Source organism: Crinia signifera, chromosome 8, assembly GCF_055691185.1.
Source record: "Crinia signifera chromosome 8, ASM5569118v1, whole genome shotgun sequence".
In the NCBI taxonomy this organism is placed as follows: domain Eukaryota; kingdom Metazoa; phylum Chordata; class Amphibia; order Anura; family Myobatrachidae; genus Crinia; species Crinia signifera.
Genome location: NC_139224.1, coordinates 53390817 through 53403808, shown reverse-complemented (window position 1 = coordinate 53403808; position 12992 = coordinate 53390817). Strand labels below are relative to the sequence as shown.

At 45.0% G+C, this 12992-nt stretch overlaps 1 protein-coding gene across 3 annotated transcripts in view; it reads right to left on the bottom strand.

The window, feature by feature from the left end:
• The window catches only part of STAB1 (stabilin 1), a 367238-nt gene that overhangs the window by 94551 nt on the left and 259695 nt on the right, over positions 1-12992 (bottom strand). For all 3 annotated transcript variants that reach the window (XM_083156377.1, XM_083156378.1, XM_083156379.1), the window contains 3 exons: positions 11287-11430; positions 5879-5998; positions 2892-2951 (listed from right to left, as the gene is read on the bottom strand). In XM_083156377.1, coding sequence (XP_083012503.1) covers positions 2892-2951; positions 5879-5998; positions 11287-11430 — 324 coding nt within the window. The remainder of the gene's footprint in view (positions 1-2891; positions 2952-5878; positions 5999-11286; positions 11431-12992) is intronic.

Genomic DNA, 12992 nt, shown 5'->3' with positions numbered 1-12992 from the left:
ACACACACATGCGCGTATTGTACACACACAACAAACATGCATACTGTTAGATACTATTATACAGGGTAACATCACACATTTGCACTCACCTTACCTGGGGCTTACAGTGCAGGGGATAGTGGCATTACCTATTGGGCAAGGTCAGGGTAGTTGCTGCTATGGGCACTGGGGGGCAGGCATGAGGGCACATGCAGCTAGGCTTCTGACCAAGAGATGTGGCAGCCGCAGTAGCCCCGCAGGTAGCTGTAGCACCCGACCCCCACCGTCACCCTGCTGCTAGCCGTGATAAGTGTCAAGATCCTCATTGCCAGACAGTGAGCTGTTGGTGGTCACCTATGAGGCACGGTACTGGGGCTTCATGTGGGAGTCCCCCCTAGTGATGCCACTGGGGGAATGGCCCATATGTCCCCAGCCTGTGTCAGTGAGGCAGCTCTGGGAGTCATGTCTTCCGGCTGTGTGTAGCAGTAACACACGCGACTGACTATTCCTGCAGAGAACAGTGCGGTAACCAAGGAGGGAACATACATCCTGGGATTAAGAGTTTATGGTAAAGGTGTTACTCAAAAATTACTTTACACCCACTCCAAAGAGTGGTCCCCTACAGGTGTCAACACATAAGAAGTACTGCAGAGCAACTCCAAGGTACTTGAACAGAGAGCAATCTTGATAAAATACTCTCTACATCACATTGTGCATGACAGTAATTTTCACATTGCAAGTTATCTACACCTAGCGAAAGGAATAGCATATACACATCCCTCTTTCATTGACATCCTAACCTGCATCACACACACACACACACACTTGTGATGCACTTTATCAAACACCCAAGTTTTTACATATATGGGAACCTTCCATACAGCAGCAACAGTGCTATCATACAGTGCATCCACCACTGAGCGCAATGTAACCTTCATTATACTGTAACTTTGAACATTTTTAACTGCCTGTGGATGAGATACAACTTCAGATATGCTCTATAGCATGGTAGCCAAGTGCTAAATATAGAATTTGCAGAATACAGGATTTAATCAGATATGAAAGCTACTGGAGGTTGTGTGGGAGTTCTGGAATATGATAAGCTTGCCTGAAGAGGTGAGTTTTCAGGGAACGCATGAAAGTGTGGAGGCTAGAGGAGAGGCTCAGGGGTATTCAATGCAGGGTCACGACTGCCGGCTGGCCGGATAGCTGTGACCCTATCTCGTTCTCGGCTGGCTCAACACTGGTTTGCCAGGCGGGATTTAATGTCCTGTCTGCCGAGCGCTGAGACGGGGGCGTGCGTGCGAGAAGCGGCTGGAAATCATCGAGCTACAGTCAGGAGCTGGACAATTCCCGGCCGTTCTGCTTGTACAGTCAGGCACGTTCTGCTGAGATCCCTGTTCAATGTTGTTGGGGAAGACAGCATTGACAGCATTGAATATGGCCATGCCACTATTTCCCCTGTCGGGAATAGCGGCGGGAGATTGAATACCCCTCTTAATGTACATGGAAGTGCATTCCATATGGTGGGTGCTGCCCGACAAAAATCCTGCTAGTGTAAGTGGGAGCAAGTAATGAGTGTGGATGAGAAAAGCAGATCTTGTGCAGAGCAGAGGGGTTGGGTGGGGATATATTTTGATATAAGCGAAGAGATATAAGTCGGCGTAGTCAGAGTAATGGTTTGTATGTAAGTATTTTATATTGAATACGGTAATATACAGGCAACCGATGGAGGGACTGGCAGAGCGAATCAGCAGACGATGAACGTCTAGCTGCATTCAAAATGGATTGTTCCTTTTCATAGGAAGACCAGTAAGGAGGTTATTGTAATAATCAACGCGTGATATAATGAGTGCATGGATTAGAGTTTTTGTATTGTCTTGTGTAAGGTATGGATGAATTTTAGATATGTGTTTAGATGCATGTAACATGATTTAGAGGCAGGTTGAATGTGAGGAATAAAGGACGGTTCAGAGTCTAAGATGACCCCTAAGAAGCGAGCTTGCGGAGTAGGATTAATTGTTGTGTTCTCAACAGTGATAGAGATATCAGGTTGGTAACTACTCGTGGCCGATAGGAATATAATAATTATATGCATAGCCACCAATGGCATAGGCACAAAGCCATATACTGTAAGAGCCCTTTATTTTGGGACAATTGTTTAGAAGCAATATTAAGGCTCGTTTAGTTTTAATGGGGAAGGTTTGACCTATTTAGCCTTGTGGTTAGTTATCATCCTATAAGGAGTAGATTGGGGTGTCCAGCATAGGGGTATATTAACTCAGGTCAGATGGTACCCGTTCTCTTTACATTTTTGGAAGCCCCTCCTGCTCTCCCCAACTTTCTGCTTTTGTGCTTCTCAATTTTACCTTGATTTTAAATTAATTCTCTTGTTGGCTAATAAAAGCCAGATGGGTGGGAAGATGCTACCAGCCAGCGGTCAAAGCCTTGCATGTTCTTCCCATGCAGGTGGACAAAAGGCATTCCAGTGCAGAGTAAAGGGTAGTCAGTGCAATGCAGGTTATGCAGTTTGGAGGGGGCGGTAAGTCCCCCTCCTTGGTAATTTGAGTTAAAATCTAGTTGACTGGGGCTGGCGTTTCGGTAGTGCCTTTTTTTGCCATCCTCCACAGTTATTTTAAACCTGGTCACCAAACCAATAAATGCTTGTTGAACTTTTTGAAATCTAGCAGTTGGTGTCTGTGTGGTTATTTCTTGTCCGTGTGGTTATTTCATAGTGTTAAACTAACTTAAATTATACGTATGGGTGTGCCACAAGAAGATAATGATCGCCTTATAGAAATTGCAGAAATTGCAGATTGCTTGTTTTTTAAATCTATATTTGGGAATTTGAGCAATTCAGCAGATATTTGTTCCTCCTTATTTTAAAGACAACATATATTTTCAGAATTTACCTTAAGAAGTTGGATCCATTTTTTGTATGTATGGTATAATGCATCTCTAGTCATATTTACCTGCAGAAAAAAAAGTGTGAATAAAATGATAGAAATATGTCCCAACAATTATCCATACATCAATAAATTAATTTAAATTTATCATGACCAAGTATGGTCCTAAATCAGACATACTGTACTGAGACATCCACAGATAATCTGCCACAGTGTGACTCGGAAGCATGGGCAGGCTGAAGTCATTGGCCACCTGCAGTGCACTGCATGCATCTCTATATCAGGCCCTCTGTGCGTCCCTGCACAGCATTTCCAAAGTTGCTGAGATAATTTGTTGTAAAGTAATTTATTTATTATTATTATTAATATTATTATTATTTGTATTTTCTCATTGACAGCTTTCACCCTACTGTTTTATATGGATTCCATAGTTTCTTATCATTTATGGTTTACAATCTGTGCTACATCTACATGTGTCTATATTTCTGTACTTAACACTGGGGGTTATTCAGATCTGATTGCAGCCCTGCAAATTTGGCAAAGCGGACAATCGACTGCGCATAAGTACGGATCATAGCTTGCATGCGCAAAGACATTCAGCAATAAAATCCAGCATCGTTTCTGCTGCAAGCCGTTCGCAAGTAGACGGACAGGAAGCCTGCATTTGGGGGTGGTAACTGGACATTTTCTGGGAGTAACAGGAAAGATGCAGGCTTGCCCAGGTGTTTTCAGGGAGGGTCTGTGACATTAGCTCTGGCCTCGATCAGCTGTTTCTATTGCACCGGCAGAGTAGGTTCTGTGTTACGCACAGACTGCTCACATTGGGAAAAATTATTTGTTGGTGAGTGAGTTGCGATTGGATAGGCAGCTAAACGCCGATCTGTGCGATTTTCACAAAGCCATTCAAAGACTTGCATGGCGCGGGATTTCGCTCTCTCTGGGCGGCGGCTATCTGATAAATTGCACCGCTGCAATCAGGTCTGAATAACCCCCACTATACTGTGTCCTATAATATCATAATAAAGACGACTCTGCTGTTTCCAATCCTGTGTTCTCTTCCCATGTTGGTTTCCTTTACTACAGCTCCTACTATATGTAGTGTGTCCTAATGGGATCTATTCTTACTTGTTCTATGGAATTATCGGTACTCTTTACTTAGCACGCGGCCATCGCGGGCATTGAATGCACTAAAAAATCGGGTGCAACGCGACCGACGCGATGCCCGCGATTTCCCATAGGGAACAATGTTAAAAGTCTCAATGGACGCAAATTTACTGTTCAATGCCTCAATGGACCCGATTTTTCCATAGGAAACAATGTTAAATGGGCCACAGAGCCCAAATAGGCCCCCTGAAGTGTGAAATGGCCCCCACAATTGTTAACGCCACCCCACGATCAACGTGAACCCAAAGCGTGGCGAGCGCAGCGAGCCCGCGAGGGGCGGCGGTACGCGTCCTCCGACCTTTTCATACCCCCACTATCCACGTCGGCGTGGAGTTGAGAATAGAATAGTGTGGCGAGCGCAGCGAGCCACCGTGCCCGAAGCGTGGCGAGCGGACGCGGATACCTTCACAGGTAAACGCGTCCCTTCGCGGGCTTCACAGGTATCCGCGTGCGCTCGCCACGCTACGGGCTCGGTGGCTCGCTGCGCTCGCCACACTATTCTATTCTCAACTCCACGCCGACGTGGATAGTGGGGGTATGAAAAGGTCGGAGGACGCGTACCGCCGCCCCTCTCGGGCTCGCTGCGCTCGCCACGCTTCGGGTTCACGTTGATCGTGGGGTGGCGTTAATTATTGTGGGGGCCATTTCACACTTCAGGGGGCCTATTTGGGCTCTGTGGCCCATTTAATATTGTTTCCTATGGAAAAATCGGGTCCATTGAGGCATTGAACAGTAAAATCGCATCCATTGAGACTTTTAACATTGTTCCCTATGGGAAATCGCGGGCATCGCGTCGGTCGCGTCGCACCCGATTTTTTAGTGCATGCGATGGCCGCGATGCCCGCGATTTTTTACCCCCGATGACCGCGATCAGAATCGTGGACGCCGTGCTAAGTAAAGAGTACCAAATTATCCTCTTATAATATTCAGTCTATTGTGTCTGTGACGGATATATTTATCTTTTATCACAATATACTGCGATCTCAGACTTCCCTTTTCCATTAACCAAATAGGATATCCCTAATTCCTAACCTGCTGTATCCAAAGGAGTTCTAATCATGTACATAACTGACATTACACTTCTACCGTCTACAATTTACAGTAAATGTCCTTCCTTTCCTTTAGGCATAATAATCAATCTAAGTTTAATGTGTCCAATCAATAATTTAAATACTTCACATTCTTCAGTTTAGGGGACGGATGGAGGGTATTATTTACCTGGACTCTTGAATGGGCCCGGTGGGGACTCATGCCAGCTGCTGAGGGTGATAGATGTTCTCGCTTCCCAGCTCCTAATATAATATTTTTCATCATTTTTTTCTGGAATGGGCATGGCCACACCTTCCAGAGTCGGTCACCCTCCCTTTATTACCCTAGCCCTGCAGCGGTCTCACAGTCCTGCCCATTCTACAGATGGTCATAACAACAACCCTAGCTGTTCCTATGAGGTTCTCATCTACATAATACCCAAACTTCTCTTTATTGCATCCTCCTTTTACAAACCCTACAACCCAATGAGTTTCTGTTCCATAGGTCCTAACACAGTGTTTCCTTTGGCATTTTCCAATTCATTATTATTGTGTTCCATATTTATCTTGAAAAACTCACACTGTGTGTATTATTACTCTACTCTAGATGTACCGGGTACTCCTTCTCTAATATCCACAGGTATGTACCGGGTACTCCTTCTCTAATATCCACAGGTATGTACCGGGTACTCCTTCTCTAATATCCACAGGTATGTACCGGGTACTCCTTCTCTAATATCCACAGGAATTTATATCCAGAAAAAAACTGTAAAATCAGAAGACAGTAAATGATAAACGTACCACATTTGCACTTGTTGCATCTAGTGGGTATAAAACCTTGTCGATAAAGTGGATTACACCATCGCTTGCTACTTCATCGCTCTTTATTATTCTTGCATAGTCATTTAAATACACTTCATCCTAAAATGGAATAAATGAAACCACTTATTAGTTTTTCTGCCTTGCAATAGCAGCACTAAAAGAAAGATGGATATAGAACAGCAAAAACAGCAAAAAAATTTCAAAGGTGAGGTCTAGAAAGAACTGGAATTGGTGGAAATTATACAGTTAAATGGTCTATACCTCAATGTAAATTTGGTTCAGCTCAGCGATCAAGGGCTTGATTCTGATTTGGGTTTGAGTGAGCAAGTAACTGCGCATCTGGACAGACTATGGGGTCAGACCAGAGACGGCCTTAGGCATAGGCAAACTAGGCAATTGCCTAGGGCATTTGGAATGCCTAGGGGCATCAGCAGCTTCTGCTGATTAAAATGATATGCAGCATCCCTATATTCTGTGTGTGAGTGAGGCTGTATCTGCATATGAAATAGTGTATTCATGGAAATCACTGTAACACAGCATTCTGTATGCAGGTACAGCCACAGCCGCACACAGAATATATTCTTGCCACATATCATTTTAATCATAGGTAACTCCTTGTGTGTACTGGTCATAACAATGCAAATAAGACGAATTTTCAGCAAAAAAAGGCACCCAACATTAGCAGAACTGGCCAGGAGCTGCATGGCTTATTGAGTCAAGATGTATAAGGAAACATCTGTATCCAAGCAGAGGCAGAGGTCACAGTGTTAGCGTCTGTGCGAGTGCTGTCTGCGGGTGGGTTGGTTGTGCAATAGTGTTCGGCATATGTGTAAGGGGTATTATGTGTGTCATGTATAAATGCATTAATAATGTGCGACATATATGTAACAGACATTATGTGCATCATGTGTATAAGGGCATTAATAATGTGCAACATATGTGTAATGGGCATTATGTGTGTCATGTGTATAAGGGCATTAATAATGTGCAACATATGTGTAAGGGGCATTATGTGTGTCATTATGTGTATGAAGGGCATTAATAAAGGTTGACATAATGTGTAAGGGGCATTATGGTTATAAGGACATAATAATGTGTGTTATGTGTAAGGGGCATTGCTGTGTGGTATTATCAGGGGTGCAGAGAGAAAGGGGTAGGGGGCACAAATTACCCAGGCCAAAGTCTGATGGAATGGCCCAGTGGGGGCCCCCTCCCCTTAAGTGACAGCAGCAGCTGCAGCTCTTCTCCTCTGCCCAGCACACACTGCTTTGTGCTGGGTTGCAGTGTGGCCATGGAGGTGCTTAAAATACAATATTTTCTCAGGATTTTTTTCTAAGGGTATAATGTGAATAATGTGAGAAATAATGTACATAAGGTAAAGTGGTACTACTGTGTGATGTAACGTGAATAAGGGACACCATCGCATGATATAATGTGAATAAAGTGGCACTACTGTGTGGCATAATTTGAATTGGGAGTACTATTGGGTGGCCATGCCCCTTCCCAGCAAGAACACATCCCTGTTTGGGCTGCGCACAGAATGTGTGCACTGTTTCTATTTAAAATATTGCCGGTAGGAGCACCAAAATGATGACTGCTATGATGAGGGTTGATGGTGCTGGGAAAGGGGAGCAGGGTCAGAGGCGGAACTAGTGGCGGTGCTAGTGGGCACCAGCCAAAATCTTGCCTAGGGCATCATTTAGGCTAGGGCCGGCTCTGGGTCAGACCCGTTATGGGCCGAATTCGTTCCCATCCCCGATGTTTGGGGGTTGTGCATGTGCAAACCCTGGTATGGAACGAGCCATTCGTCCGAGTAGGGGAGGGAAGGGGGTGGAAGCAGGGGAATGTCCCTATAAAAATGCTGGGTGTTCCCCTGCACATGCAGGCGTGGCGATGCCTGCTTGGGGTCACATGATGTCAGCGCCTGTCCTGTATTCAAAGGAGAGTGTATAAATGAAGATTCAGTTTAGGCTGACAATTCATTACGAGTGGCAAAAAAAATCATTCGATGGTCAGCGGGGGGGTTGTGTTTGCGTACACATCCCCTTGCATGCTAGCAAGGGGATTCGCGCAGGAGATTACACGCAGCCTAGCGAACAGGTCTGAATCAGGCCCTATATTGCACCGCAAAAGGGTGCGCCACATCTACATTGTTTTGCATGCAAAGAAAATACTGGCTGCTTTTGTATGTAGCCTGCAAATGCTGGGCAGCTTTATTTTTACACTGCACTATAAATCTAAATCTGTCAGCACATTTTGAATCTGCCCCACCTGCAGTGCAACATGGTTTTGCCCAGAAGCACAGTTACTGGCTCTTTCTTACTTTCGCCCTAATTCAGGTAGGTTCGGTAGGCTGCGAACATCGGTACCATGTGATGGGAGGTGTACGAGAACACATCCCCGCGCATGCCTCTGCTAGCAGGAGAAATCGTTTGATAGTCAGCGACCATCGGTGATTTCTCCTGCCTTCGCAAATAGAAGTAAGTGAAAACTAGAGTCCACCCATATGAGAACGACGAGCATTTACATGGGGACGCTCATAAAACACTGGACGTTCCCATGGTCCAGCTCCTTCTTCGCCCCCAGCCCTCCCTCACGATACGGTCATTAGGTCGATATGCATTGGGTCAGCATGCATTGGATCGACATGCAGAAAGCTCGACATGGGTCTAAGTTGACATGACATTAGGTCGACACAATAATTAGGTCGACATGTGCAAGATCGACACTCAAAATATCGACATGGGGTTTTTCACTGTTTTTCGAGCCGACATGTGCCGACAGGCGATATTTTATGCCCTGACATTCACTAGGGTGTGGTGGGAGAATAAAATAGTGTGCCGAGCATAGCGAGGCACGTTGCCCGAAGCATGGCAAGAGCATCGAGCCATGCGAGGGGACGCAGTGCTACGTTTCAGTGTTTATGCTGACTGTGTCGACATTCGGGTAAAAAAACTGTGAAAAACCCCATGTCGACCTTTTGACTGTTGACCTTGCCCACGTCGACCTAATGGCATGTCGACCTAGACCCATGTTGACCTAATGGTGTAACTCGCTGAAGCCATTCATTGCCAGGGTCTGCAAATGCTCAAATATGTGCTTTCGCATGTGCAGACCCCCAAACATCAGAACAGGGCTGAATTCTTCCCATTCTGCATAGTGCTGCTGAATTAGGGGCTTTGTTCCCAATTCAGACTCAGGACCAAAATTCAGACCTTGACAGATTTGTTCCTTCTTTAAGATCAATATGTAAAATTTTCTGTAAAGGTAAACGACCATCTTTTGCGACCATCGAATGATTTCTGTCCCCTTCAGCAGCATGCGATGTGATGTGTTCGCCTAAATCCGCTTGCTTCATACCAAGGGAACTCGGTGTGGGGGACGTTCGATTGGGTGGCCAGCAGCGGTTCCAGGCTTGTTAAGCAGCGAACTACTGCTTAGCGAGCCTTGGTGGATCAGGCCCTTTGTACAGGAACAGTGGCGTAAGTTTATACCATGTGCCCAGAGGCGACAAATTGCTTTGTGCAGCTGAGGAGGCAAGGTCAGCACTCTGTGAGCTGCTGGCCATGCTCCTAGCCCCTCTGGTTCCAGGAAGGAAGGTATGTACTAGGCAGTAACAGAAATAAGGATTTCTGTTGCCCACCAACACACCGTCCCCCAGTCCCCATCAGTCTGTCTGCATGTGTGTAACTGTGCACAATATACATACATAAAATCATACATATATAGTCACACACAAGCATACATACACACACCTATAGATACAAATATACAGTCAAACACCTGTATGCAAAGACAGTCACAACCAAAATAATGCACATTATATGTCTTTCTCTTTCATAAACAATGGATTACACATTTGCATTGGAAATAATTCAAATTATAAATATAACATGAAAAAGTGCATAGATTCATAAATGCACACTGGATGGCCTTTTGACCATGGCACATTGCACATAGAAGCCCCAAAAGCATATAGAACACCTAACCTTAGCACCCCATAGCCACTGCACACCCAAAATCTGGGGACATTTTGCAGAGCAGTGAGCCTGTGTGCAGCCTCTCTACCCACAGTCGAATCTGGCACTGTGCTAAACTACAGTACTGTGTGCTGATTTCCCTATTGTCTAGAGCTCCAGGAAAATACAGTATAACAGGAAAATACAGTAACACACACACACACACACACACACAATTACATACAGTGCACCTTACACACACACACACAATTACATACAGTGCACCTTACACACACACACACATAATTATATACAGTGCACCTTCCTGTGCACTCACCATGCTCTGCTGGAGGGCCTGCCTATTAGCCCCGCCACCTTTTCGGATTTCTCCTCCGGAGCCTGCTGCTGGCTGGTTCTTCATCATAAACCTCTTGGGATGTTGGTGAGGGGTATGAGGAGCTAAAATTACTAGCCCCCTCTTCAGATGGCTGCCAGGCACACTGACTGACAGCGTTACAGTGAAGAGGCTAAAAGTAAATCTAAGCTCCCAGCAGCACTGAGCTTCCGGCAGCAAGGGCTGCTAGGACGTGTAGTTTACTTTCAGTTTAATTGCTAGAGTACAATTGCAGTGTACCTACTCATGACCCGGCTGGGCTGCCTGCTCCTGAGTCCTGTAATAGTGTTGGCTGTGTTCACTTAGCTCCCGGATCAGATCATGCCCCCATAGTTGTGGTGCTGGCTCCTTTTCTCCTTTACCGCTCACTGCAGAAGTCACAGGCTCGTGGAGGTGTTGGCTCCTCTGTGCCCCCCCTAGTGGCTAACGCCCGGTGGCCAATGTCTCCATTGCCTCCGGGAGTTACGCCACTGTACAGGAACACATAACATTGTAGAGCATTGGGGGTACGAAATACAGAGTTAGGTAGTTAGGGGGCACTGGACAACTGGCCATTAACCAAAGAGGGCGTTAGGCTGGTAAAGGTTGAGAACCACTGTTGTAGAGCACCATTTATATTCTCAAAGTGGGTATTCCCCGTATCAAATTGCAACTTCAAGAGTTTTTGAAAAATCCCAAAGAACTGCATTACCAAGAGAGCTAACCCTGGACATAGACCATAACGGCAAATACCTAGGGCACCACTGCTCGAGGCTGGACACGCTGTTGGGAAAGATCATGTGGTCTCTGGTGCCACCAGCGGATGTGACCTTTAACCAGCGGTGATCTCTACGCCACTGCTATGTTCTCGGGATTGTCGTAGATAAACTTCATAAAGTACATTTATGTTTTATGTTGTGTATACTCCAGTAAATATGTGGACTAGTACATCTAATCTAAAATCTGGTGGCCATGGGGCTAAGAGAGTGGACGATTTACACATACGGAGCTCAGCGTTGTGTGTTTAATATTACTGTACCAAAGATCTGACTTACATTCTTTGTAGAAATTCTTATGACACCTCCAGAAACCGGAGTAATCGAGGACAATTTCTTAAGATCGTCGAATAGTATCTGTTGACAGCCTACCACATGATAGCGGAGCATATATTTTATAAATGTATCCGTGAAGCCTACAAGCTGGAAGATAAGCACAATGTCAGATATTAACCTAGCTAGTACAGGATGAATAAATCAGATGTCAAAAGCCGAGAACATTGACAATGGATTACTTAAATTAGGTCAGAAAGTGTATTTTATTTTTATATTTTGTATTAATAGAGTAATACTGCATAATACTCAAATATTATAATACATAGTTCATCTACCATTATTATTAACCTTTATTTTTAAAGCATCAACATAACGCACAGCACCGAAGTTTGAGGAGATCACAAATAAAGAACATATAATCATACGAGGTAAATAAAAAGTAAATATGGTCCTGCCCATAGGAGTTTATAATTTACAAGGTGTATGGATCAATTGGTATACAGAAGGAGTCTCCCTTATCCGGAGTTCCGAAAACCGGAATTTTCTGGTGAAGCCATGACATTGTGATGTGACCAGATACAGGGTGAATATCCGTTATCTGAATTATTCCGAAAACCATACATTCTAGAAAGTGAATTTTTTTTTTTTGCTAAAACCTTACTGGGGACAACTGTAACAGCACTACTGGGGACATCAGTGGCGTAAGTTCGTCCCAGTTGCCCGGAGGGGGAGTCAGCAACTTAACCATTATCAATGACTTTCAATTAAGTGATTCAAATGTGCAGGGGAGTAGAGGTGCCCCCTTGGAAGCAGGAGTCCCGCAGCAGATAACTCCATTGCTTCCCAGAGTTCTGCCTCTGGGGGACATGATATGTAACTGGCCCTACTGGGGACATCTGTAACAGTTAAACAGAAATGGGGAGAAAAAAATAGGACTCTTTTTTTGGGGCACTCTTGTGATATGATGATTTTATAGATAAAACTTAACTTTTATTTATTATGTTTTTAAAACGGGGGGCTTACTCTTGGACAAGGTAGCCGTGTGTTTCAAAATCTGACTCCAGTCTTGCAGTGAGCTTTTTATATTATATGCTGTGCGCTGGGGATTTTGATAAGGATTCAGATTGGTTCAACAATGAGACCAATTTGAATTGTGATGTGCTCCTAGTGAGAATTCCGGCTTATTTTAACTAGGGCTCGTTTGAGGCAAATTGTGGAGTTGAAGGGGTTTGCATCGGCGGGTGCGCGCTCCAGTTTTTGCCCCTGTAGTGATCGCTGGTCGCAGGAACGGGCTCCCCCTGGCAGTTTCTTTTTCATCAGCGACCATCTCTGGTCGCTGATGAACAGGAGACACAGAGCAATATATTGCTCAGCAATATATTGCTCAACAATATATTGCTGAGCAATATATTGCTAGCAATTTATTGTGGAGCAATATATCTCCCCCGTGTGTACGGGGCTTAACTGTCTATCCTCCTCAGCAGCCTAACCCTAACTGTCTATCCTCCTGCTCAGCAGCCTAACCCTAACTGTCTATCCCCCTCCTCAGCAGCCTAACCCTAACTGTCTATCCTCCTCCTCAGCAGCCTAACCCTAACTGTCTATCCTCCTCCTCAGCAGCCTAACCCTAACTGTCTATCCCCCTCCTCAGCAGCCTAACCCTAACTGTCTATCCTCCTCCTCAGCAGCCTAACCCTAACGTCTATCCT